The 27429-nt window shown below is 46.0% G+C and overlaps 3 protein-coding genes across 5 annotated transcripts; 1 reads left to right on the plus strand and 2 right to left on the minus strand.

The window, feature by feature from the left end:
- Window positions 1-8985: 8985 nt before the first annotated feature.
- LOC136517072 (3-deoxy-manno-octulosonate cytidylyltransferase) lies at window positions 8986-13215 on the minus strand. Of its 2 annotated transcripts, XM_066510588.1 has the most exons (9): window positions 12867-13215; window positions 11324-11630; window positions 10745-10790; window positions 10576-10662; window positions 10354-10478; window positions 9952-10091; window positions 9822-9873; window positions 9607-9717; window positions 8986-9399 (listed from the first exon to the last, which is right to left on the minus strand). In XM_066510588.1, exons 2-9 carry the CDS (start codon window positions 11558-11560, stop codon window positions 9307-9309), a joined length of 891 nt encoding a protein of 296 aa, XP_066366685.1. In that variant the 5' UTR covers window positions 11561-11630; window positions 12867-13215; the 3' UTR covers window positions 8986-9306. The 2 variants fall into 2 exon arrangements, with proteins under 2 accessions (XP_066366685.1, XP_066366684.1); XM_066510587.1 differs by lacking the exon at window positions 12867-13215 and having other exon boundaries at window positions 11324-11802.
- Window positions 13216-15951: 2736 nt separating this feature from the next.
- On the plus strand, window positions 15952-19930 carry LOC136517363 (uncharacterized). Of its 2 annotated transcripts, none has more exons than XM_066510914.1 (3): window positions 15952-16519; window positions 17236-17514; window positions 18450-19930. In XM_066510914.1, the coding sequence occupies exons 1-3, from the start codon at window positions 16418-16420 to the stop codon at window positions 19608-19610; spliced, it is 1542 nt and encodes a 513-aa protein (XP_066367011.1). In that variant the 5' UTR covers window positions 15952-16417; the 3' UTR covers window positions 19611-19930. The 2 variants fall into 2 exon arrangements, with proteins under 2 accessions (XP_066367011.1, XP_066367010.1); XM_066510913.1 differs by having other exon boundaries at window positions 15953-16519; window positions 18432-19930.
- Window positions 19931-20822: 892 nt separating this feature from the next.
- On the minus strand, window positions 20823-27124 carry LOC136515006 (protein DEHYDRATION-INDUCED 19-like). Its single transcript, XM_066508707.1, has 5 exons — window positions 26785-27124; window positions 26536-26675; window positions 25560-25637; window positions 25154-25431; window positions 20823-21286 (listed from the first exon to the last, which is right to left on the minus strand). The coding sequence occupies exons 1-5, from the start codon at window positions 26855-26857 to the stop codon at window positions 21178-21180; spliced, it is 678 nt and encodes a 225-aa protein (XP_066364804.1). The 5' UTR covers window positions 26858-27124; the 3' UTR covers window positions 20823-21177.
- Between the last annotated feature and the right edge of the window lie 305 nt (window positions 27125-27429).

Below are 27429 nucleotides of genomic sequence, written 5' to 3' on the forward strand. Positions count from 1 at the left end.
TAAGTTAACTCCTAAGACAACAAGTCAAGTGTGCTGCCAAACATATTGACACTAAGGTATATGTTGTAAAGGAGAAAATCTAGAATCATGTTGAAAGCATTGAGCACATAAGTACCGAGTGAGTACTTGCGGATCCGCTTACCAAAGACTAACCACCCAGTGCGTTCAGAGAACACACAATCGATACGGATTTATGGGAAAGCCTATGATTTCTGGATACTAAGAGCCTAGTTGAGTATATGTTTCGAAACAGAGAGGTGCGTTGTAGCTGTTTAATCTAATGGCAACAGACCATGACGATGAGGCACGCTCTATACGTTGATCTGTGATGGAATGGGAACAAGATAAAATAAGTAAGTTAAGTTTAAGGAATAAGGTGAGATCAAAGGGGAGAATGCTAGTTTGATCTCCACCAATTGACCCAACGGCCAATTGGGCCCTTGGATTAGCGCCCTGATCGGGGGCACCCAACCGCACCATGTGTGACAGAACCACCCAATTTATACAAGATCAAGTACGGTTATCCCCGCTAACACGTTGACACACCCATACTTTCACTCATATAAACCCGGTAGTCCGCCGAGTGTCCCGAAAGACCTCGGTAAATCAACATCACAACCAAGATCACATGATTAAGCAAATACACATCGCATATATAGGGTTACAGCGGAAATAATATTACAAATAGGTTCACAAATAAAAGTACCAGTTTGGGTTTCAAAACCAATTATTGAAAACAATGTAGCTTTCAAATGATTACATTAATATAAGTTTCAAATATATTGCTAGCATAAGTGACATCATCCGACAAAAGCATATAGATGAGAAGTAAGTATAGAGTCACCGAGCCCATCGGCGGTTAGCCACCATCATCAACAGGTCGAGAACATCACCTGCAACAAGGTGGGATAAACCCTGAGTACTCGAATGTACTCAGCCAGACTTACCCGTCTTAAACCAAAATAAAGCGACACCAAGGATTATGTAAGGCTTTCTTTAGTGGGCTAGCTGACTCATTTGCGAAAAGCATAAGCTATCATGAAGAAACCATTTTAAGTACTTTGCATCATATTTATTATGATCTATCCATCTAGGTAAGCACCTGTACTATAGCAATCACTTGATTAACCAATAACATCCAGTTACCAACTTAGATTTAGCATATCCCATATCATCCGGATAACCATCCTTGTTCCATAATAATTACTACGATGCCGTAACTCGAGTCAAGTGTTCACTATCCAAGAGCGATGGCGATTCGAATCGATTCCTAACCAGCTGGTGATTTATTCCTTACACAAACCTCACTCACCCGCTAAAGTGAGGTATCGATCACCGAGTCAACTATCCAGGAATCTCGAGTTTGCCAGGAACCACATGTACCCGGGGGTTGACCGACTGCACTTTGGTCTTATCATCTCGCCCCCGTGTCCTACCACACCTGCTCTGGCACAGTGCGCTGTGGGCAATCTACTCGGCCCGAATAATCTCCCAGCTTCGCGGTCAAAAGGTACTTTATTCGGCCAGCTAAATGTAAGGCATGCGTTCAACATAACTCGAGGCCCAACAACGGTCGGTCCTTAATCGACACAGATGGAAGCTAACAGCACCCCAGAACCCTGTCTGGTTGCCTCCAACTTTTCCGTCCGGTCTCCAATTATCCATCATACATGGTTAATTCCAGGATATCATTCTTTCTATAGCTAAATTCTTTCAGTAACCACCTATAAATGTAGGTGACCGGATATTACCGATTGCTACCGGTCTAAGCAAGGCTAAGCAGTTATTCGATCCTGACCTAACAGGGTAAAAAGATAATAAGGTAGGCAAGGATAGTAATAAATGCATCAACGGTTTCAATCAACTCCTACAACTTAATGCAACAATATATAACTCATATATAGAAAGAATTGCTTTTATAAATTAGGAGACTTATAATGCTCCGGGGCTTGCCTGGGATCCGACACAAGTCAGTTTAGTTAGCTTGCACCATCCTGGTGATATCACAGGTCCTAACACTTGCTTAGCCCTTCCACCTTCGGGATAGATCCATCAAACACTGTCTTCGGGTTTGGCTCCAACATCTCATCCTTCACGTGGTGCATCTAGCGTACCTAGATGAGATGCAATATGCAAGTGCATAAATATGAAGAATAGTACCATGAGACGTATCACAAAATAGCAAGCAAGACAAGCATAGTTTACACTAACACACTTAAATACTTTGCGATGCTTAACTTAAACATCACACAATCAATCATGCTAAGATGGCAAACAAGATGACAACACCAAGCATGACATAAGTTTCCCAAGATCTCAGGTGCTCTAACTCAGTCATCATTCAAGGCATAAGTCACACTTAACAATATACCAGCAAACACTATAATTGTAATCTGCCAATTTCTGGACATGTAAACAGCAACTACAAGATTTAGCTATAACTGGAGTTACACAAATCTAAATAACTTGAAAGAAGACATTTTGGAAACCTTATGAAATTATCTACATTTCATCTACAACCATCACATCATGATTCCTAAGTTAAGTAGGTTAAAATTATACCTTTACAGAAACTGGTTCATACAAAACAGAGAGCAATAAATCCTGTATTCTAACTTTAAACAGTTATAACTCAAAAACTACTCAGCCAAATGATACCAAATTTTAACAGCAGTTAGATACATAAATTATCTACAACTTTTGTATAAACAAGTTTCACAACAAAGCACCTTATCATGAAGAACTTTGCTAAGTTCCCAGATCTGTCCATAAACCACATCGGCAAGAAAATAATTATTAACTTATGTTGCAAATTCATAATTGGGCAAAACCAACTTTACCAACATTTCACACATGACTAAAGAACACCAGAAAACCTAGTGTCCATGACCAAATAAATTCTTTTAATGCATTTCTTAATTTATTTTAGATAACAGGGTGACTTAATGAACATATACCAAAAGTATACAATAAATTCTACAAAAATTACAGTGGCTCACATATCCTCTTAATAGTCTACTGTACAAATTTTACTCTATTTGAATATGTATAACAACCTCTATGAAAAGAACAAGTTGCTAAAGTAAGAAATCATGTGAGAGCGAGATAAACCAATAACTCACTCATACTTCATCCAATACTCATGAAATTTTTACCACACATCAACTATCACATGAGTAGCATGCCACAAAAATTTCACTTCATTTGGAGCCCTAGATCTACAGCTATGGAAAATAACAAATTCAACTAGCATTACAACCTTACTGCACAAATCTATTTTTACCGCAAAATATTTAAACTAAAACATGCCATATTATAGATCCACTGCATAGACAATTTCACAATGATTCCAAAAAGTTCTTATTTACTATTTTACGAATTTTCTACGATTTACTATGAATTTCCAAAGTTCTTGCAAAACAATTACAAACCAGTCCTTACGGCACTATTCAGATGAGTCACAGGTTCTGCAGAAAGGCCCTCTCCTTTACTCGAATTCTTGCGCGAGGTCCCTGGTTGGAAAACAGAGCAGAGGATGGTCGGACTCGCGGCTCCGGCCGGCTGAGGCGGCGCCGACGACCGTGGAGTCGTGGTGAAGCATCCCCATTGCTGGGAGTACTCAAGGGAGGGGACAGCTCCACCGAAAGCTGCCCCAAGGGGCTCACCCACATGCACACATGGCGATGGCGGCTGCGGCCCGACGCTGGTGCGGCTTCGGCCTCCATGGGCCTGGAGAGTACGCACAGGAGGAGGAACAAGGTGAGGCGGACGCGGTGGTGCTTAGCTTGTCCTGCGACCGAATACATCAGCGAGAACAACAGCGTGGCCGCGAGCTCTGGAGCTCGGCCATGGCGGCCGCCAGAGGGCACGCGGAGAGAGGCGAGAAGAAGAGCTGGGAGTGGGGAGGCGAGTCGCCCTGGTGCTCCACTACTTGGAGTGCGGCGCAGGGCACGCGGCAACAGCGGAGGCGCGCGACGTCCATGCGCAGCGACCACGTCGGCAAGCGGTCGAACAGGTGGCGGGCACCGGTGTGGACAAGGTGGGGAGCTGATTTGGGCCACTTTCGGGCCGAATCAAACCTTGGGCCAAAAATGAAGTTTGATCACCTCGGCCTGCTCTACATTTTTCATTAAGGCACTCTAGTCATTTGAGCAACATAACAGTGGGTAATTAATCTCCAAAGTGGCATTATCAATGCATTGACGGTGATTAACAAACTCCAAAATTGAGGGTCATAAAAAGGTCCAACGAGTGCCATCCTTTTGCATACTCTTCTTCTCGATGTATGCTCCAACTTTTATTTTGGGGTCAAGTCAAGTTACTTAACGAAATTTGGAGAACGCGAGACGTCAATGCCGATGTCGATGAATTTATAGACTTAGAATAATTCTAAGTGCTGAAATCAGCAGCAGGTTCCAACTTCGAGCCTCTGTTTGACTTATTTCCAAGTTGATCTAGCTCTTGGTCCAAAAACAAAGTTTGTTCTACATGATATGGACTACAACTTTCATTTAAGGTCCAACCTCAAAACTGGTATAGAACCTACTGTTCTACTTTGATCAAAGTAGGATCACGATGAAGCTTAAATTATCCTTTTTGATCCATTGGAGCGTTTTCTTGGCATTTGCCCAACATGAACCTTTCATGACTTTTGTTGTAGAGTTCATCTAGAGTCATTTTGGCAAGGTTGCAAGGTTTGGTTGACATCTCATATTCTCACTCACTTAATAGTGTAATTCAAGCACTTAGTAAAATCATTCCAACAAGGATATAACTTATCATTTCATGTGACTTTTTTTATTTCAAACTTCATGAAACTTTTTGAGTGCCCAATATAGATGGATATTGATGTGAGACACATGAAGATATCCCAATCACACCACCCAAGCATATATCTTGAAAAGGGGTCTATAGGCGAGCAAAGGTGCAATATTCAAGTTTAGGTTGAGGCTCGTTTCTATAGGTTGGACCTTGACATCTTCATCATCACTTAATATGCCATGTTCGAGCTCAAACCCATTGCTTAACTGGTGGCAAACACCTGGGGTGTTACACCATGGTTAGTGGCCCCCCGTCGCACAGCACCATAAAGGGAGGTGGGGGCCGGGGCTCTATCTACAAGGTTCACCTGAGCCGTTGACGTCCCACCTCTATCACAACTCTAACCGATCAAGAGTGACGGTGCTGCCAGCGACGGGAAGCCGCCACCGACCTCACCGTCGCCTCTGCATCGCCACCACCGCGCCTACGCTGCTACGACAACAGAGGCTACGTCGTTGCGGCACCACGGCCACAATTGCCCTAGGGCGAGGACATCAATACTTCCCCATCTAAGAGCAGTTTATTCCCTGATCTACGTTTTAAGAGGTACTACCTAACAGTCTGCTTATAGATGGGATTAGTTTTATCAACTATCCATCTGGCGTGCTGAAAAAGCACAAGTGCAGAGAACACCATTGCTGGACATGCGGTACATGCGTCACCCTCCTCAAACCCAATTTAAAGTGGGGCATAATCCAATGCATGTCGATCATGTCACCAATTCTGTGAAAAATAAAGGAAGTTAACCAACTGGTTTTTGGTCTAAAAGTAATACTGTTTTGCTTTGCGGCGAAAAAGAAAGGGTGATGGATGTGTAGGATTGTCGGCAAGTTAGCTTTAGTAAGTCCTTGGGTCACATACTTTTGGATATAGTATTTCTATTCAAGGTATTGGGAAAAGATCGTCTAAATTTCCACTGAACTGCCTTAAGCCCTTAGGGCATATACTTTTGGATATAGTATTTCTATTCAAGGCATTGGGAAAAGATGGCCTAAATTTCCACTGAACAAAGAAAGTTAACAGTTGACACAGAAGGTGTTCATCTATCTTTTATTCATATATGTTCAGTGCTAGTACACTTGCATAGATGCTTAGCATTTGAGCTCCATATATTGCTTTGATTTGCACTAGAACACAGGTGGCCTTCAATCCCGATTGGGAACAGGCTTTAGTCCCGGTTTTCCAATCGGGATTGCGGATCCAGGACTAAAGGCCGAGATCTTTAGCCCCGTGTCTCACGCGTAGCTTACTTACCAACTCAACTGCACACCACATGTGAGAAAGTCCTGGGCACTCTTATTTTGAATTGACCCGTAGGGGACCTTTAATCCTGAGTGGGAGACCTTTAGTCCCCGTTGGTGTTACCAACCGGGACTAAAGGTTGAAGTAAAGGTTGGAGGTTACTCAAATTGTTGGTAACACTAACCTTTACCTCCAACCTTTAGTTCCGGTTGGTAACACCAACCTTCAACCTTTAGTCCCAGTTGATAACACCAACAAGGACTAAAGGGTGATTTTTAATCCTAGTTGATGTTACCAACCAGGATAAAAAAGGCCTTCGGTGTCTATGAACTTGAACCCAAATACAACGGAGACTAAATTTCTCTACTAGTGTTGATTCATGCAGTATTGGAAGGCCTGCTCATTACCAAGCCCTTTTTCCTCAGCATCCACAAGACCACGAGTAGAGATAACAACCATTATCCAAACCCATTTACGGCTGATATCGAGACCAAACTAAAAGACAGCTTGAAATACAATATTCTAAAACACGGCAGCAGAATTTTATGATTAGCATATGTTTATTGTAGCACCATATTATCAAAACAAAGACTAATTATGCTTAATAGATTCATCTCGTAAATTAGTCTCAAACTGTATAATTAGCTTTATAATTAATCTATATTTAATACTCTAAATTAGTGTCCAAACATCTGATGTGACAGAGACTAAAATTTAGTTTGTGGAACCAAACACCCAAGTTAGCTGACTGCTTTATTTGCCGCCCTGCCTGTTTCTAGTTTCCTGCAGAGACAGAGATTTAAGATTAGCAATGCCATCGCAGACGACAATCTGAAGCATAATGGTTAACGTCCGTATACAACGTCGATGAAGGCCCTCATGGTTCATGGTTTCGCCACTACCGTTTGGACACGACGCTCTGAATTGGCGGCTGGCCGGCGGGTGCGCAGTGGAGATTCGAAGGCCGTAGCACACAGATCGAGTCGGCTATTTCTACATGCGTTGCGATGGACGCGACCACGCATTCGCCAGCTCAGTAGCTCACTCACTCGCTCCCTATATAAACAGCGTTGCTGATCGTCAAGGGCAGTTCAGTTCACCGATCGCAATCCACAGCTATCCGATCCCGCCACTCTAGCCAGACCACAAGACTAGCTGCCAGTACTACATGATCACTACATCCTCCTGCTGGCAGATGAGGCCCCGCGTTCACGTGCCTTCTCGTGCTCGCCGTGATTATAACCTCGGGGCCTTTCATGGAAACGTCAATGGCGCGCATGATGATCCGCGGCGTAGACCCGCCGAGCGAGCTGCTACCGGTGCTGGTGCCGGCGCCGCTCGTGGTCGCTGCTGGGCGGGGGAACGCGGTGAAGGCGACGGCGGAGGGCGAAGCCAAGAGAGAAGTTCCGGACGGGCCTGCGCCTTGTTCGCTTGGGTTTGTTTGGCTTATAAGCCGTATTTTTTAGTTAATGAACACTATTTTTCTCTCAAACCAAATCAGCTAATCGTACTTTCAGCCATGACTTATCAGCCAAACAAGCCCAAACAAACAGGACGCTGATCCGCAGCACCACTGAAATTGAATTATTGAACCATCACTACGGGTGCAGTGCAGAGTTTAGTGGATCAACCCAATGACCCAAAATATAAAGTGTAATATAAACACAGTACCTAATAATTTGATCTACTATAAGTTTTAGTTCGGATCGTGTTGATTTGGCTGTGTTGTTGTGTAATCCAATCCAATCCAATCATCATGGCTCGTAGTGCTAATCGCTGACACTGACACCCGCGCGGCCTCCGGCATCGCCGGCACGCTCCGCCTCCGCGCCCTGACACTGCCGGCGCGTACGTCCTCCGCGACCCATTGCTGCACACAAGGATGCATAAGAAAAAGGGGTTGGCGACTGGCGAGCACGACGGGATGGACGGAGTGGTAACTCGCAGAGGAACTAGCTAGACCTCCAAGTCAAAGACTTGGAACAGGGCAATGCTGCTATGCCGAGTCCATACTCCATAGGTTTTTGTTGGTTTCATGGACTAACAGGAGCCGGAGCGCTGCGAACGCTGTTTTTTTACCTAATGAAACTAAGTTCCAGCCTCTACCACCCGAAGACGGTACACAGCTGAAAATGCTGTTAGCTGTAGAACGCGTTTCATCTGTGCTTCAATTGCGTTTTTTGTTCGGTGCTGGGTTCCTTGGGATGCCCCTTTTCTTTTCATCATTTTTGTTTGGATCGGTAATGTCTAGCGATGCCACCGTTTAGGCTTTGGTGACTGAAATTACTACTTGTTCATTTCTGTTTCTATGCGCACCAGGACTAGTGTTCCCTTGTGTTTATGATTGTCTTCGAGTTCTGACTGACGACGGGGCGCAGGTCCGTTGATGTTCTCTGGTGGAACTAGAACCAAGGATGGAGTGGGTTGGGCTGACCCAAAACCCAAAGAAAATTAGTTGGATAGAGCGGTTAGTGTTTGCGTCAACCAAGTCTGCCCCACACTTGCATGCCTAACCGTCACACGGAAAGGAGAAGGCACGAAGCGATAGAATATCATAAAATGGTGGTTTCTAGCCCTTAAGTGCAAACGTGGTGACTTCTTTTAATACCATGGTAATGATACAATAGATGACCAATTAACCATGGATGTGACATTCCGTGTGAGTACCCATAGGATAGTGCGAGTTGTTGTATTTATCTTATCACATCAGTCACGCAACACGGCATGGATGGGTCTTTACCCATTTTTTACATTGCCCAATTGCTTCATCTCCAGCAGAAACGATTTGTTTTCCACTGTGCGGACGTCTGAAAGTACTGCTACTAACTCCTGAAGCACAGATACAATGCACCAGTGCGCTGAACTGCTGATTGAGTAATGCAAGTGACAAATTCAATGAGTGAAAGCTTAGCAAGCACAAACTTCAAGAATGGAGTTCGCTTCAACTTATCAGCCGGCTTATCAGCTAGAATCTACAGTATTTTTCTCTCACAACAAATCAGCTTCAGCTGGCTTATCAGCCGGCTTTAATACCAACCGAACAGGGTAAGAAAACGGGATAGCACAACCAAAAGTCTCCCACCAAGCCTATGCCGATAGCAATAAAGCACAAACTTTCTCTTCATTTTGTACTGATGTTTATCGCTCGCACCAGTGCTTCGATATTCTCAACGTCCTCAGGTGCATCCACACCATGGGCATCAACCAAAAGTCTATGCAAAGCACTTACTTTCTCTTCATTTTCTACTGAATGTTTCTCGCCCGCATCAGTGCTTCCATTTTCTCAACATCGTCAGGTGCATCCACACCATGGGCGTCGTGGTCCACTTTGATCACCTACAATTAGGAAAAGCAAATGGAAACAAAAGTCAGTGCTCTAGGATGACCTGCTTATGCACCATACAAAAAAAGATTATGTTACAGCACATATTGGAAAAACAGTAGCATTCAAACTGTACAAGTTCATCGTGAACGAAGTCCATCAGAGCAGTAAAAAACAGGCATTGTCTATCTCATAGATTCTAGAGTTCCATGCCAAAATACCTTCATCCTATAGCCGTTTTCAAGTACTTTCAGTTGCTCTAGGTCCTCTTCCAATTGTAACGGTGTTGGTGGAAGTTCTGGATAGATCTTCAAAAACTTTGAATCAAAGCCCTGTGTGAGAGAATAGTCGGTTAATTAATTAGTCAACTGAAAGTCGGTTAATCAAAGGACCATGAAGCAAATACAAATAAATAAACATAAGGTAGATAAGATACCGCAATTCCAAGATGAAGAAGATACGGATATTTTGGATTGACGTTCCCTGATCTGAAATGGTGAAAGTCAGAAAGATTTCACATGAAAATACAGTCAATGGAAGAGTTAAAACAACTACTGGTGCCTCACTTATTGAATGGAATCAGCCCTCTTGAAAAGTATATCGCGTAGCCCTGATTATCCACAACACACTTCACTCGATTTGTGTCGAATGCATCTTCTGGTTTCAGTGAAGTAACAGCTGTGCTGAAGACCGCATCAGGAGCTCGCTGCAAAACACGTTTGAAGTACAAAGAAACAAGATCAATAAAAAGAGATCAAGAGATCTGCAAAGGCACGGGGTGTTTAGGTGTACAAGGCCAAGGTAAATGTTAAATGTGTAGCATGCAAAATAATTAGAATGGTGAATGCATTATTTTCATGAGCACCCTCAAAGAAAAGATATAGTCCCCAACTATTAATTCTAAGAACCATTTTATTTAACTGAAGAGAAGTACAAGAAACATCAAGATAGTGTTATGTAAGTACCACCTGCAGTGCCATAACTACACCATCTATTATCTCCGGTTCAATAAGAGGCTCATCTCCTTGAATATTGACGACAATATCATAACGTTTTTCAAGCTTCTTTAGTGCCTCACAGCAACGTTCAGATCCTATGTTATCAAGCAAATGCCAATAAACACACACATTACTGTTCTACCAAATAATCATGAAAAAGATAATATAACTATAAAACCACACAATCAGTACCATTTTTGCAAGATTCTGATGTCATTATAACATCAGCTCCAAATCCTCGACAGCATTCTGCAATTCTCTCATCATCCGTTGCCACAACTAAGGGCGGAAAAGGCACAAGTGTGAACATGATAAGCAAATGAAACTAATCAATGATTACTATTAGCCATCTTGGGCTTACCAACATGGTCCAAAGAAGAAGCTAGCATCACTCTTTCCCATGTTCTCTGTAAGTGTGAAACACACGAATTTTTAACTGAACACGAAAACAAGAAGTAAAAAAAGGTAACAGATCTGAAGAAGCAATGATACACTTTCATTAGTTCTGTATTCAGTATAAAAAAGTGTCAGCACGAGGTGCAGTAGGAATTATACAGATTGCCGGATTAATCGCAGACAAGAAATTAAAACTGGCTAAAACTAACAGCTAATACCATTTCCCTTCTCCAAAATCCATCAAATCGAAATTGGTTGAACTCAAGCTTGACTTCTAATGCTAAAAAAACATTGAATTGTGAGGAATGAAGTCTGGACGACATAACGATTCACAACATTTCAGTAACCAACAGAACAGCTACTGTGTAGTTCACTACTTCACTGTAATCGTAAACAGCACAATTCGACTCGATCTCCCACCTCCCCTCGCAGTCCCAGCCGCGAGTTGCAGGTACAATTTCCCCGGATTGATTTTCTACCTACCGCAAGCCTCCCCTAGCTCTCTCTGAAAGATGCGATGAGACAAGGTAGGAAGGAGACAAACCTGGATCATGGGCTTGCCGAGGATGTGAACGAGCGGCTTGCCCTCGAAGCGCGTGGAGGCGAAGCGCGCGGGTATGATCCCCACCGCGCGGCTGCGGAAGCCGCTCCGCCGCCGGTACAGGTACGCCGCGGCAGCGGCCGCGGCCGCCGCGCCGAGCGCTAGCCCGTGGAGTACCCATACACGGGAACCCGAGCCCGACGACGAGGAGGAGTCGGACGACGGCGCGCAGATCGGCATCGCGGCGTCCGCCCCGGCACGGCTCCCGCCCCTAGATCCGCGCGCCGAGCTCTGGCAGTGGCAGACAACACTGACACGATCGAGGTTGTCAGACAGACACACACCCGAGCCTGACGAGGACGAGGTGTGTACAGGTACGACGTCACGGGCCGCAGCCCACTTCCATGTTGGGCCTCAGTCGTCCTAGCACAAAGAGGCCATGTTGCCGCAAAGTTTTTGGCGGCCCAACCCGTGTCTTTAATTCGTCCATACTAGTTGTTCTCTCGTTTCTTCAATCTTCAGCAGTTCACCTCTTCAGGATTCTCCGGTATTAGTGCATGATTGCTTTCTTGTCTTTTGTTTGTGCATTCTTGTCAACTAATCCTGTACTTTTTACTTGACAAAACGAGTACGATTGATCCTCGTCATTTTCTATCTCTAATCAGCCAATAACCATGTTTCTTTCAGCCGAATTGACATTTTGAACTTTACGATGAAGTAGATGAGACCATTTCAAATCGGCACGTTGAATTTTTTAGTACTTCATTCACGTATTTGCGTGCAGGGTAGGGAAACGCGTGAGAAAGCTGTGTGCATTTCATTTCATCAACGTTGTAGAGAGCCTCGGCGACAATGTCAATTGTCAAGAGCCCTGTGATGGAAGGAAGCCTGTTTACGCTCAAACGCCCGTACCTGAATAAACACGGCGTTCGAGAGAGCCTCGGCGACAATGTCAATTGTCAAGAGCACCAGCTGCACGAGGGCATGGCGCGTTCGTATATGAACATCATAATAGCTAGTAGGCCGTGTCCGTGCATCAGGATTGGTCCATGCGGTCCACGCGAACTCACACCCGTTAGCGTTAGCCTAGCAACCTGTTCGCTTGGTGTGTTTGGCTTATAAACCATGGCTTATCAGCTAACAAACACACATAAAATCAGCCAATAGTATTTTTAGTCATGGCAGCCAAACAAGCTCAAATGAACAGGGCGTAGATATAGTAGCCACATAAATCATGGCTTATCAGCCAATAAACCAATGTTTTTAAGGCGTCGCCTAATCGGCAAGGCGCTATAGGCGGGACAAGCCTTAGATTGGTATGGCGTCTGCCTTACTACCATGGCGTCCGAAAGTCGTCGATTTGGCGTCCGATTCGCGCCTAATCATGCGTGGCGGGCGCCATACAGGGGTCCGTTCTGGGCGGCGGGAAATCGCGGAAGAAAGGGCGGGGAAAAGAGTGGGCGCGCGGGAGAAATTGGTGTGCGCAGAGAGACGCGTGGGAGAAATAGAGCGCGGAGAGAGGAGCGCGCGGGAGAAGCGGACCTACCAGCGAGCGGGAGAGCAGGGGAAGAACCGGAAGCCACACCTCGCCCGCGCGGACGCGTTCTCCCGCGCCGCTGGGAGAAGTCGCTGCCGCCGAGCCGCGAGGACCAGCCTCCCGCGGGGCCACGGCGGGTGCTCTGGTCCTCTACTCGTTTACCGAGCCGCCTCCTCTGGTCCGCTGCTGCTCTGGTCCTCCGTCGAGCCGCCTCCTCTGGTCCGCCGCTGCTCTGGTCCTCCACCTCCTCTGGTCCGCCGAGCCGCCTCCTGAAGTCTTCTGTCGAGCCGCCTCCTCTGCTCAGCAGGTACTGATTGATTCCTCTGCTCTGTATTTTTCTACTTGCTTGTGGCCTCTTCTTTCGAGACGGACAACAGCATGCCAATTTGTTTATATTTGTTTTGCTTGGTGCTTTGCTCACTTTTACTTTGTGTCTGGAATCTGGATGACAATTTGTTTTTTATATACTACTGTTGGATGGCCGTAAGGCGTCGCCTCGCCTTACGTCTTACTCGCTTTAGCGTAAGGCGGTAGTTGGTCGCCTCGCCTCGCTTTACCGCCTTAAAAACATTGACACACCAAATCAGTCAACAGTACTTTCAGTCATGACTTATCAGTCAAACAAGCTCAAATAAACAGGACGTAGATAGAGTAGCCACGTAAATGTGACTCACGTGTGACATGAAGACCCGATTCTTCTTCTTTTTTCGCAAAAATCTTGTTCAACGTCATCACTGTCTCAAAACATCATTACTCTGTCTCAAAAAGGCAATCTTAGATTTAAATTAAGTCAAACTCTTTAGAATTAACTAGATCTGTTGAAAATAGTATCGATAAATATATTTCATGATTAATCAATAATACTTATTATGCGTTATAAATATTATAGAGTAGTATTTTTATATGTTTTATCAATGTAAAATTCAATTGGCTCAATAAAATACGAAAATGACTCTTTTCAGACCTTTATTCGGACGGAGGGAGAACTAGAAGAACGCGTACATCGTACGCCCAGCGAGCGCGGGTCACCGTCGCCCAACTTGCACTGACTGGGCCACTGCCACTCGTAACAAAATTAACAAGGCGTAAGCCCCCGAGCACAAAATCAGACCCGAATTCCGTGCAAGGATTCCCCCGTCGCGCACATGTCTCCCCCGCTGCCGGTGGGCGGTGGCGGCAGGCGGCACGCGGCACTGTGTGGCCCGGCGAAAGGGATAACCGGGGCGTCGCCAGCCACATCCCCATTCCCACACCGTATCAAAAAATACGCCCGTTGCGTGCCCGCCCAGCCCAAGCAGAGACCACCAGAGGTTTTCGTGTGGCGGAGCAGCGAGGGGACGTCACGAGCCGGCAGCCACCCACCAACCCCCCGTTTCTTACCGAATCCAAGTCAGCGTGACATCTCACTTCCAGATTCGCTTCGCCCTCGTCCTCGTGCCTATCCGCAGAGCCGAGCCACATGTACGGTGCCGCTACGTGTCCCGGCAGCATCCAGAAACCAACAGCATGTTCGGGAGGCCGTATCGTATCGTGGATTATTTACTGCTGGCTGGTTTGATGTGAGAGAAAAACACTGTTCCCGACTGAAAATTTACTATCGTTTACGAGCAAGCGAACAGGCTGCAAAACGCAACGCCGTCTTTCTCTCTCTTTTGGTTTCGTGTGGCCGTGCTGTGGTCTGGCCTGTGGGTAGCTGGGCAAATTTAACCAAGAACCGAGAACCGAACTGAAAGAACCAGAATTGAAACCGAAAAATTCGGTTCCTGATATTAAGGAACCGAAATAACCGAAGAAAATTCGGTTCCTACTCTCGGTTAACCGAAAGAACTGAATTACATGAATTATACTTCACTTACTTGTATTTTGTAGGATTATATCTGGTTTATGTGTAATGTTTTATATTTGAACTTGTGTTACTATATTGCTATTGTTTTCTTATATATTATTATTATTAAAAATAAATATAGTGTTGCATAAATTTGTCTTAGAACAAGTATATTTATTATTGTCTTGAGGTCTTCTGAAAAAATTCGGTTAGTTCGGTTAGAACCGGAACCGAACCGAAATGACCGAGAACCGAAATGCTTGGTTCCTAATTTTTTTTTGGAACTGATCGGTTTCTATTTTCTATGAATCGAATTTCATTAATAATCGAGGGAACCGAATAGAGAACCGAACGCCCACCCTCACCTGTGGGCATGCTTTTCAGCTGCAGCTTTCGGGCGGGAGATCAACGTCCGGGGTTTGGAAAAACAGGCCAATGACAAAAATCTTGATGGAACATGGAAGTGCAGCAGTATATCTTGTACTAATCCATTTATAATTGGACACAAGTTGGGTTTTTGGTAAGCAACGGGATACCATTGACTTGTCAACTGGGCCCTTTCTTTCGGCAGCCAACCTGTCAATACACCCTGCCCGTCTATTTTGAACGCGTCTCTGTGACTCTGCCTCGTTGCTGTCAAAACAGTGCTGGTCGGATCGACGCAGCAGCCGCCGGAGCCAAAGGTCTCGTTCGCTTCGTAAAAAACAAGCTGAAATATTCTTTGGCTGATTTGTTATGAGAAAAAACACTATTTTAATAAAAAAAATAATTAAAAAAATATGAATTATAAGACAAATGAACGGAGCAAAAACGACCAGATGTCATTCCGACACTAACGCTGCAAACCACGACTTGCCGACCAGGATCGAAGACCACTAGTATGATCTACAGTGTCGCACGCACGGGATTAGGACGCGGTGTGGGCGAGGGCATTCCTATCCACGTCAACTTTTCACACTAGCGATCCGCGGAGAACGGGGGTGCCGTGTCCGTCCGCCATTCCATCGCCCATCCGCCGGAGGCTGGACAACCAGGATGACTGCAAGTCGTGAAACACGCGGCGAATGGTGCTCGTACCTGCCACTGCCAGCGGCGAATGGTTTTATTGTACCCGTACGGCGATCGCAGCGGCGGCAGGCGATCCGTCCGCGTCCGCGCGCCCACACCACCCCCCACGCAGTCCTCACGCCTCGCGTGCGGTGCAATAAAACCAGGCGGCATGGCATTGACCCGCGCGGATCACGGGCGTCTCGGCTGCACGGCAACGCGCACGGTCCACCTGACCAACCAAACCGCGAGCGGCGCGCGGATGCCCGCGGTCCGCACCGGGCAGAGGCGTAGGCAGGCAGGCTCGCACGCAGCCGCCCTCGGGTCGCGTGTCCGCCGAGCCCACCCCCTCTCCTTTCCCTTTCCCCCCACCACACCACGGGTCCACGGCACGGCGCCACCACCCCGCCGTATTTATTCCGCGCTCCTCCGCGCCCCCGGACCGGAACTCGCCAGTCGCCCCGCCGCCCACCAGCCCGACCGCTCGCTCGCTTTGCACCGCTTTTTTCGAACGCTTCTTTCGCTTTTACTCCTCTTTTCTCTTGGCTTCCACTCCTCGCCCACGCCTCCTACTCCCTTTCGTCGTCCCTTCGCTTCCCTTCCCTTCCCTTCCCGTGCGAATCCTCTGACCACCGCAGAGCCGCCCCGGAGGAAACCCTAGCGCAGCCGCCGATCACCGCCGCACAGCATGGCGTCCCCGGCACGCCCCGCAGCCGCATCCGTCTCCGGCGCCTTCGGCCTCTCGCTCGACCCCAAGCGCTGCTCCTTCGACCAGGCGCTCCGGCAGAAGGTACGAGCCCGCCCGCCTTTCGATCTATCCGAGCGAGATCTCCGCGCCTGACGCTGTCTTGGGCTTGAGGGAGTACAGTAGTAGGTGTCCAGGCTCCGAAACGAGTGTTCCGTGTGCTTGTGGTGCGTTGACAAGAGCGGCCGGTTCGTTGCTCGTTGCCGGGGATGGGTGCACCTTGTTCTGATTTGTGCCAACGGTTGTGGAGTGGTTTCGTGGGCGCGTGATGCGTTGACATGAGCGGTCGGTTCAATCGTTGCTCGTTGCCGGGGATTGGGGGTGCACCTTGCTGCCTTGTTCTGATTTGTGCCAATGGTTGTGGGGTTATCGTCTGTTGCCTGTGTGTGACTGCGGATTTGGATGTTCATTAGCCGCTTCTGAAGCGTAGGGTTTGGGTACGCTTGGTTCTGCTGTTTTCCTGATTATTCTGGACCGTTGGAGTAAAAGGAGTGGACGAGTTAACCAGTTTCGGGTGGAGACTTCTCGTTTCTGTTAGCTGACTTTTCAGATTCCTGGGGCTCTTGCTACAACTAGGGTAGCATGACAATCAGGGGCAACACTGCCTAAGGAGATTTGTCCTTAGGTGCCATGCAGTGACACGTGAAGTTGTTGTGGTTCTGTTCTCTGTAACTAGGCACAAGAGAGATTGTCCATCTTATATGCTAAACTTTTATGTTCATCCTATGTGATCTAATGTGTCTATTATCTCAATGAATCAGGATTTTCAGGAGAACAGACTGCTGATGTCATTTGTTAATTTCCATGAGCAAGAAAAAATTTCTAAAGAAAAAATCGTGACAGACGCTATAGAAAGCTGCATGAAGAAACAAGCAGATAACTTATTGAATTCTCTGGAAGTTATCAGCGGTAGGCTGTCACAATTGGAGTTATATTGCTATAAGCTGGAAAGGTCCATTGGAGAATTACGAAGTGATGTGATGGATTATCATAACGAAGCAAATCTCAACTTCCAGTGCCTTGAAAAGCAAGTGAAAGAGGTATATCTTTTTTATACATTGAAATATCAGAGTACTTTGCTGTTTTTATTTGAGCTCTGTTGCATGATGCACTACTGTCTACTGTGAGGTATCCATCACCCATAAACTCTGAACGCTTTATGTTTGGTTTCAAATTTTTATGTAACTAGATTCCATATCCTGTTTCTTATAGGCTATTGTTTGGGTACAATTTTCCGTAGTGTTGGTGTATGGCTGAACAGTACAAAATGCATGTCATGAACAGACTGTGTTTTACTTTCGATAAAAGCAGAGATCCTCTCTTTTCCAAAAAAGAAAAGAAAGAAAGAATGGACGGTGTTTTCCAATTAAATCATGTAACTGAAATACGGTGGAATGGTATTTCAGTTGAATCATTAGACATTCATCAAGTGAACATTAGATCAGTTTCTGCAGACACGCACTTTATTGATTTGTTGGGATCTCTCAGGAATACACACAAGCTTATCGAGTCTTAGCACTGCTCATGCAGAGTGGTGCATCAAGATCCATTTGAACTGAATCTTTATGCTTTGGTAACTACACGTTATCAGCTTAGTGTGCATAGATTAGCAGTCATATTTGGATTGTGAGTAGTTAGGTTTTATGCAAAACACATTAAATCTGTCACACATGCTTAGCAAACAAGTTTCATATAACCCCCCCCCCCCCCCCCCCCCCCCCACACACACACACAAAAGGAAAGAAAGAAAGATCAGATCTGGTAGTATTGCAACAAGCTGTAACAATGCCCATTCTGTAGATTTTCAAATTGTGGCAGACTACCGAGATAAACTTCATTGTTGACATCCGTTGCACTTTTTTGTTACCTTCTTCAGTTATGTCCAACTTATGGTTTCATTAACTCTGATGACATTTTTAAGAGTTTCACTCATAACTGTACCTACTTTCATTGACAGGTTCAGAAATCTGTGCAGGTCGTTCAGGAGAAGCAAGAGTTTGCTGAAACTCAGAAAGAAATGAGCAAACTTCAGATACATGAGGATTCTGCACAAAAGAGTGAAGGTACTGCCCCATCAGTTTTCATGACTAGAGAAAATGAGGTTGCCCTTGTGCCGTTGCACCAAGTAAATGCTGTTCAGTCTCCTGCTGTGCAATTCCAAAGTTGCAGTGGCCTTATTCTACAGCAACTGGTACCAGTACAAGACCACCAGCGCTCGAACCAAACTGCAGTGTATTGTATGCGAGGCCAAAGTCACCCGGAGCACAGACAGGCCCAAATGTTCCAAGCTGCTGCTCAATCTGTGCAGACACACACTCGGAAAACTCAGCCACACACAGTAGTTGAGGTACCTCAGGTTAGCAGTCAGGCACCAGAGTTTTACCCTCAACCGCAGCATCAGTGGCAACATCAAACCGGTCAGCAGGTTCAGTCCCAGGCAAGGCAACCACAACCACAGGTGGTACAGCAGCAGCAGTACAGCAATATCCAGCAAGGTCCAGCACAGATGATTCAGCTGCAAACGTCCTCTCCACATGCTCATAGCACACCACAGGTCACACTAGTATATCCTCCATATGGCGCTCATCAGTCTGCATGTGGTAACGCTGAGGCACGCACCGGAGGCATGGTCGTGCCGCCTTCATACTCTACAATTTCCTCATCCCAGCAGAAGCACCATGAAGCTGCTCCTATTTATGTGCAAAGCAACACAGTTTCTGTTCCATTGGCGGAGCAGCATCAGCAACTTCATTCACTCAACAATGGCTCATTTGTACCTCAGCCAAGCAAAGTTAATCCATGTGGTGTCGCATCATATGCGGTACAAGGGAATGCACAGACCTACAGCCCTGCTTATGGAAGCCCTTCCAGCAATCCTGCTACTATTGTTGCTGTCCTTAATCAACAAGCACATTGCAGTGCTCCCATGGTGCTTCATCACTTGGGACCTCAGTCGGTGCAGAACCATCCAGTAGACATTGCTGAAAAGGTTGCTCGGATGGGTTACTCAAAGGATCAAGCTGAGGGCCTTGCACTCCGCATGGTGGCTGCAGGCCAGCCTGCAGAATATAACCACCTGCATGATAGGTTGAGCTCTGTTGGCCATGGGGTAGCTCCTCATGCATGGTCTGGATAGTTAAGAACGACAAATGCAGCTGTCACGCTTACTCATGAGTTGTTTGTGTGATATATCTCGGTAGGTACTTCATTATCGTTGGAAATCTTCAGGTATTTCCTCTGGCATCTTTTTATCAGCCAGGATTACATATTCACCAGCTTATTTTTTCTAGCTGGAGGATCGAGATGAAATAAGACTGTTTAGATTAGTTAAAATGATGCTGTCATATGTCCTACCTTTTAATGGACATATGTGCTTGTAACCCGTGGACTTGCACACGCACGTTTGCAATATAAAAATATATGATAATTTGTTGGTTGTTACTACTTTCTTATGAAGTGTTGAGCTCGTTCATCTGCTCAGACGCCAGTTGAATTGTCATATGTGAAACATACGATAATTTGAGTTGTGAGAAAGAGATGGATGTGAAGTTGAATTGACTTGATTTTGAAATAAAATCAATTGAATTGCGAGTTTGCGGGGATGATATCATGAGTCGGATACCTGCGACCTTCATATCAGGGGATGATATCATGAGTTTGCGGGGTTGTTACTACTTTCTTATGAAGTGTTGAGCTCGTTCCAGCAGTTTCTATGAGCTGGGATTTTTATTTGGTATAATTGTGGAGTCATGATAATTGACTGCCGACCAATCTCTCCTACCTCTGCTGATACCTGCGACCTTCGGCTTGCATCGCGGCACGCCGTGTCAACACCTCTCATCGTCATAGCCTATTCGGCGACCGAGGAAACACATCCACTCGCTGAATGCTGTGGGTTGGATAAAGTACCGGTCCGGGTTTTTTTTTTCAGAACAGACGCTGCTCAACATTCTTTGAAGGGAGACAGCCGCTCGTGCCGCCAAGCACAGCAAACCGATCGAATCCTCTTTCTGTTTACGATAAGGCCAGATCAGAGATCACACAAAAAGGCAGAGGAGCCCTGGTCCAAGCACAGTAGTGCATAGACCTTCGTGGTCCCGTTCGCTATACGGTTCGCTGATCTATTGTGAGTAAAACACTGTTTATTCACTGAAATAATACGGCTCGTAAGTCAAACGAACAGGACCCATATCAGGCTCTTAGGCTTCACTGGTGGTCTGGCGCACATGGACTAAACGACATCCAAATATAGACAGTTTCGGAGCTCGTTAATTGCTCCCTATACAGTGCAGTGTATAATCATGCGCTGTAGTTTCGGAACTCGTTTAATTGCTCCTACACACTGCAGTGTATGCATAGCCATCCGCTGTTGCAACATTATTATTATGTTGGTACAACAAACCAATGCTTCAGAGTTCAGACACAGATGAGGTACACGCACAACCGCGACTTGCATGCATACCACATGCTGATCGTCAGTTGTGAAGGAACTGAAGATAGATAGAGACCGGCTTACAATAACTTAGAAGACACATCATGCCCACATCGACTCTGCACCTTACTGGAGGGGACGAAGGATAGCACCCCGGATGCGGGCGTATGTTCCGTCGAGGAATTCAGCAAGTTGGGTGGAGCACGCTAGTCTTTGCAGACCTGCACCGGGAAGCACCCTTCCAGTGATAACTTAGGCTCGCCCTGATTAATTAGTCCCCGAATAGAGTAGAGAGCAGCAGGTCTTGCACGAATGAGGCTCTGACGCTGGCTTGCTTCCGTTTCTGCTCCCTTTCTTCACTTGTGAGGGACGAATCGATACTGTGCCAGCAAAAAAGAACAGCGGATGACTGAACGGTGTACAATCAATTGTAAGATGGGTAGGATTTAATGATCGCATGGACAACCTGCTTTATCTATGCGTTTACACAATAGTAAGTTGCAAAAGGCGAAGAGAAGTCTTTTTTTTTTGAGCCGTAAAAATAATGAAGAGAAGCTTGGTACTACACTGCTTATCATTTTTCAACGGAACCAACTTGCTGGCTGGAAGACTTAATATTCAATTTATAATAAAAGGCATCCATCAAAGGAAAAAAATGAGCTTTCTAGCAGACAAACTACTGGCTCAGATTTGCATGGCTATCAAAGGAAAAAAAATGAGCTATCTAGCAGACTAAAACTACTGGCTCAGATTTGCATGGCCACATAAGATTTCCCTATCACACAAGACCATTCAGCTAGACTCTGAACTAGTCCAGAAAGTAACCTGAAGATTATGGTGTTCACGTGATTGGGCGAAAAATAATGAGGTTGTAAGCCGATATACTAGTGTTTCATTTTAGCATGGATGTGTATAAAACATACAACTCCGCCTATGGTGGGGCGCCTTTGGTGTCCCAGCATAGTAGGTCCCAAGCCCTGGTAAAGGAGGAGGGTTGTGTTAGGCGTGGCGAGCCAATGTAAAAACCTAGCCACTTAAATGGAGATGAAACCCGAAAGAAAATCGTTGGGGCGTAACCCTCTTAGCGACGCGCCATATCGGAACCCGGGTATGGTGTTAAATGGGCAAGGGCCGGGTCGTCACCCCCGTGACGCGCCGTGTCGTGATCTGGGCATGGTGTCAAGTAACCAAGGATCGGGTCGTCGCTTCCTTAGTGGCGCGCTACATCGGCGCCCGGGTGTAGTGAAAAATGAGCAAGGGTCTTTGCATCAGAGTCGACGGGTGCGAAGGGTAAGGAAGCTAGTCGAACCAACTAGGATCCGTTTAGGTAGTTGGAATGTAGGGTCACTTACAGGTAAGTTAAGAGAATTAGTTGATACCGCGACTAGGAGGCGTGTAAATATATTATGCGTTCAAGAGACTAAATGGAAGGGTCAGAAGGCGAAGGAGGTGGACAATACAGGTTTTAAGCTTTGGTACACAGGGACAGTTGCGAATAGAAATGGAGTAGGAGTTTTGATTGATAAGAGCCTCAAGAATGGTGTGGTGGGAGTGAGAAGGCAAGGAGATAGGATTATCTTAGTCAAGCTTGTCGTTGGTGATATGGTCTTGAACGTAATTAGTGCGTATGCCCCCCAAGTAGGCCTCGACGAGAGTGCTAAGAGACAGTTCTGGGAAGACTTAGATGGTCTGGTTAGAGCTATACCTAGTAGTGAGAAGCTTTTTATAGGAGGAGATCTTAATGGGCATGTAGGTACTACAAGCGCAGGTTTCGAGGCAGTTCATGGAGGTTTTGGGTATGGTAGTAGGAATCAGGAGGGGGAGGAAGTTCTGGACTTCGCGGTAGCTTTTGACTTGATGATAGCCAACACTTTCTTTAGAAAGAGAGAATCTCATCTAGTGACCTTCAGTAGCGGACAACACTGTAGCCAGATTGACTTTGTCCTCGCAAGAAGAAAGGACAAACGAGCATGCTTGGATTGCAAGGTGATACCAGGGGAGTGTGTTGTTTCTCAACATAAGCTTTTGGTGGCAGATTTTCGTTTTCAGGTGCGTGCCCGTAGGGATAAACAAGCTAAGATTGAAAGAACAAAGTGGTGGAAACTGAAAGGGGAGACGTCAGAGGTATTTAGGGAAAGGGTTATCAAAGAGGGCTCTTGGAAGGAAGAAGACGACATAAACAATATGTGGGACAAGATGGCAACCAACATTCGGAAGGTAGCCTCAGAGGTGTGTGGAGTAACCAAAGGAAGGGGACGTGAGGCTAAAGATACTTGGTGGTGGAACGAGGAAGTCCAAAGGGCTATTAAGGAGAAGAAAGAATGCTATAGACGCTTGTACCATGACAGGAGTGTGGACAACATAGAGAAGTACAAGGTGGCAAAGAAGACTGCAAAGCGAGCTGTAAGTGTGGCAAAGGGTAGAGCGTACGAGGATCTTTACCAACATTTGAGTACGAAGGAAGGAGAGAAGGACATTTATAGGATGGCTAGGGTTCGTGAGAGAAAGACACGGGACTTCAACCAAGTTAAGTGCATTAAGGATGAAAGAGAGCATCTCTTGGTAAAGGAGGATGAGATCCGACATCGATGGCAAGAGTATTTTGACAAATTGTTCAATTGTGAGAATATGGACACAACCTTTCAGTTGGATGACTCTTTTGATGACACCAATAGGCGCTTTGTGCGGAGAATCCAAGAATCTGAGGTCAGAGAGGCGTTGAAAAGGATGAAAGGAGGTAAGGCGATGGGACCGGATGGTATCCCAATCGAGGTGTGGAGATGCCTCGGGGACATAGCTGTAGTATGGTTAACCAAGCTGTTCAACCATATTTTTCGATCGAACAAGATGCCTGATGAGTGGAGGAGAAGTATATTGGTACCGATCTACAAGAATAAAGGAGATATTCAAAGTTGTACAAATTACCGGGGAATTAAGTTAATGAGCCATACTATGAAGCTATGGGAGAGAGTTATCGAGCATCGCTTAAGAGCAATAACGCGGGTCTCTATGAACCAATTTGGTTTCATGCCCGGAAGGTCAACCATGGAAGCCATTTTCTTAATAAGACAAGTTATGGAGCGATATAGGGAGAAGAAGGAGGACCTACATATGGTTTTTATTGACTTGGAGAAGGCTTATGATAAAATACCAAGGAATGTTATGTGGTGGGCTTTGGACAAACATAAAGTCCCAACGAAGTACGTCGGGCTCATTAAGGACATGTACAGCAATGTTGTGACTAGAGTTCGAACAAGCGATGGAGACACGGATGACTTCCCGATTAAGATAGGACTACATCAAGGGTCAACTTTGAGCCCTTATTTGTTTGCTTTAGTGATGGATGAGGTCACAAGGGACATACAAGGGGACATCCCTTGGTGTATGCTTTTCGCGGACGATGTAGTGCTAGTTGATGAAAGCCGGACAGGAGTGAATCAGAAACTGGAGTTATGGCGGGAGACCTTGGAGTCCAAGGGTTTTAGACTTAGTAGAACTAAAACTAAGTATATGAGATGTGACTTCGGCACTACTACTCGGGAGGAGGAAGATGTTAGTTTGGAAGGTCAAGTAGTGCCTAGGAAGGATACCTTTCGATATTTAGGATCAATGCTACAGAGGGACGGAGATATTGATGAAGATGTTAGCCATAGAATCAAAGCAGGGTGGATGAAGTGGCGGCAAGCGTCTGGTGTCCTATGTGACAAAAGGGTACCACAGAAGCTAAAAGGCAAGTTTTATAGGACGGCGATTAGACCTGCTATGTTGTATGGTGCAGAATGTTGGCCTACGAAAAGACGACATATTCAACAGCTAAGTGTCGCGGAAATGCGTATGTTGCGTTGGATTTGCAGTCATACAAGAAGGGATCGAGTTCGGAACGATGATATACGTGAGAGATTAGGGGTAGCACCAATTGAAGAAAAGCTTGTCCAACACCGGTTGAGATGGTTTGGACATGTGCAACGGAGACCTCCAGATGCACCGGTGCGTAGTGGAATCCTAAGTCAGGATAGTAACGTGAAGAGAGGCCGAGGTAGACCGAAGTTGACTTGGGTAGAGGCAATAAAAGGAGACTTGAAAGGATGGAATATACCCAAAGACTTAGCCTTAGATAGGAGTGCTTGGAAGACAGCTATTCACGTGCCTGAACCTTGATTGCTTCTGTTGGGTTTCAACTCTAGCCTACCCCAACTTGTTTGGGACTTAAAGGCTTTGTTGTTGTTGTTGTTGTGTATAAAACATACCTTAACTTCCGTGCCTGAGCAGGCGTTTCTTTTACCATCGTAGCATCATCAGGACTGGAAATAGTCGATTTGGATGTTTGCTCTGCATCTGATGCAGGGAAGCTAAGGCCGAATGATGACAGAAGAGGATCAGCTGAAATATTTGTGGTGCTGTTATTGTTGCTTGACCTATGTCCACCTCCTAGAAGCACCTGCAAATGGGCATCCCGTAGATCTCGGCTCAGTAAAGAAAGGGCCTGGCTGCCTGGAATAACGAATCTGCGCAACCGGCGACGATTCTGCAGGAGGTCAGAAGGTGAATGAGTTTCAAGGGTAAAAAGAGCTTTGTAAATTGAGCAGCTACATTTTGATGTATCAATTGGTGAGATCAAGAACCACGAATTACATGTGCACAATGTGAGGATACCTTAAATAAATATCCATGTTGCATAGTAATATGGTTAACCATATCCTTCGTAACCATCTCAGAGCACACAGGGCAAGCCTGAAATGGGCAGTGGAAAAATCAGGGCAAGAAAGCAACCAGCAAAATGAATCATTATTACGGCATAAAAGCAACAACATCATTAAGGTGAGTTTCATACATGGTACACATTTTTTTTGGGGGGGTGGGGGGGAGAACAGATAAATAAAAGATCAATTCAACTGAGGCAAAGAGAAGGGATCCTCAAATCAATACGCAACAGATCCTATAACATTGGAGACAACTAAGAGCTCTTAACATCTACAACTTAGGATAAGCTAGAAGTTCTACCCCTGATACTGAGTTATTGTGTTCCTTCCAAAACTGATGTTTCAGTTCACTGGTCCAAAGCCAGTGCTGTTCATTCTTTGGATCAAACTTGAAACCTTTCTTCTCCAAATACCTATTTGTCAGCTTTTCTGTAGCAGGCTTCAGTCCATGGTTGTATGTTGACAAAAACTCAAGCCACAGGGTTATAACACTGACGAATGGCAAATTAGCTCTCATTTTGCATCTCCGAGAAGAGCTACCCTAGCTCTAACTGGTCATATATATACTCATATCCCAAAACTCTAATTTCATTTAGGCAGACTAAAAGAATAGTGCAAGTATCAAATAATACAATCTTTCTAATACTTCTCGTGTCCATGGATCTAAAAAAACAATCTCGTTCTTCAAGTCAACGCCAACGAGCTGATAGTTCAAATTCCAATCAGGACAAGGTATTTAACCCATATAATCAAGCATCAGCACCTACACGACTAGCATCATGAGGTCTGTCCCCAGGTCAACCACGCACAAAATTGTTCGATCCTCTCTAGCCATCCAGGTCAACCAAGCACAAATTTGTTCGATCCTCTCTAGCCATCCATAGGAAGCAAAACACATCAGATTAAGGCACCCGGTGTGGGGCACTCACCGCGGCTTGGGGTTCGAACGGGTGCTCCTCCTCGAGGTGCGCGCAGAGGGATCCGACGTCGTGGTCCTCGTAGCAGTAGGGGCAGGCGAACTCGGGCCTGACCTCCTCGTCCATGTCCAGCTCCTCCATCCCCGACCGATCTGCGCCCGCAAAAGCAATCCCAGGGTGAAGCAGTCAGAAACCACGCCGCCACAAAGGCAAACCCAGCGGAACGGAAACACGGGACGGGAGGGAGCGCGGTCGCCGCACCGCTGTGGCCGAGCTGCGCCGCGTAGAAGCGCTTCGCGGCGGCCAGGCGCGAGATCCAGTGCTCCGAGTCCATGGGTCGATCGGTCCGGCGGGAGCGGAGCGGGCGGAGGGATACGGCTCCTCTTCTTTCGCCTCTCGTCCTCCTGTGGCGGTGGCAGCCACGGCGCCGCGCCTCTCCTATCCTCGACCGCCGCGCGACCAGCTCGCACGGCCTCTGCGGCGTGGGGAGTAGTCGGATCGGATCGGAGCTCGCCGCAGTTTTTTGGCCGAGGATGGAGGGGAGCTGGAGCCCAGGAGGGGAGGGAGGGGAAGCCGAGGGCCCTCTCTTATCGGGAGGTGAGAGTGAGATGTGGGCCGCGTTTAGTTGCGCCCAAATCTGGCGCCGCGCCTACGGTAGCATTTTTTTTTTTTTTGTATTTAGTAATAATTATTTAATTATTGACTAATTAAGTTTAAAATGTTTATCTCGTAAAGTATAACCAAATTGTGTAATTAGTTTTTAATTTCGTCAACATTTAATACTCTATGCATGTACCGTAAGTTCGATATGACGAGGAATCTTCTTTTTTACAGCGCCAAAGTTTGAATTCTCGGTGAACTAACCATGGCCATGGAGAGAGAGAGGAGGAGGAGGAGGAGAGGGAC

This window comes from Miscanthus floridulus, chromosome 17 (assembly GCF_019320115.1).
Source record: "Miscanthus floridulus cultivar M001 chromosome 17, ASM1932011v1, whole genome shotgun sequence".
Taxonomy (NCBI): Eukaryota; Viridiplantae; Streptophyta; class Magnoliopsida; order Poales; family Poaceae; genus Miscanthus; species Miscanthus floridulus.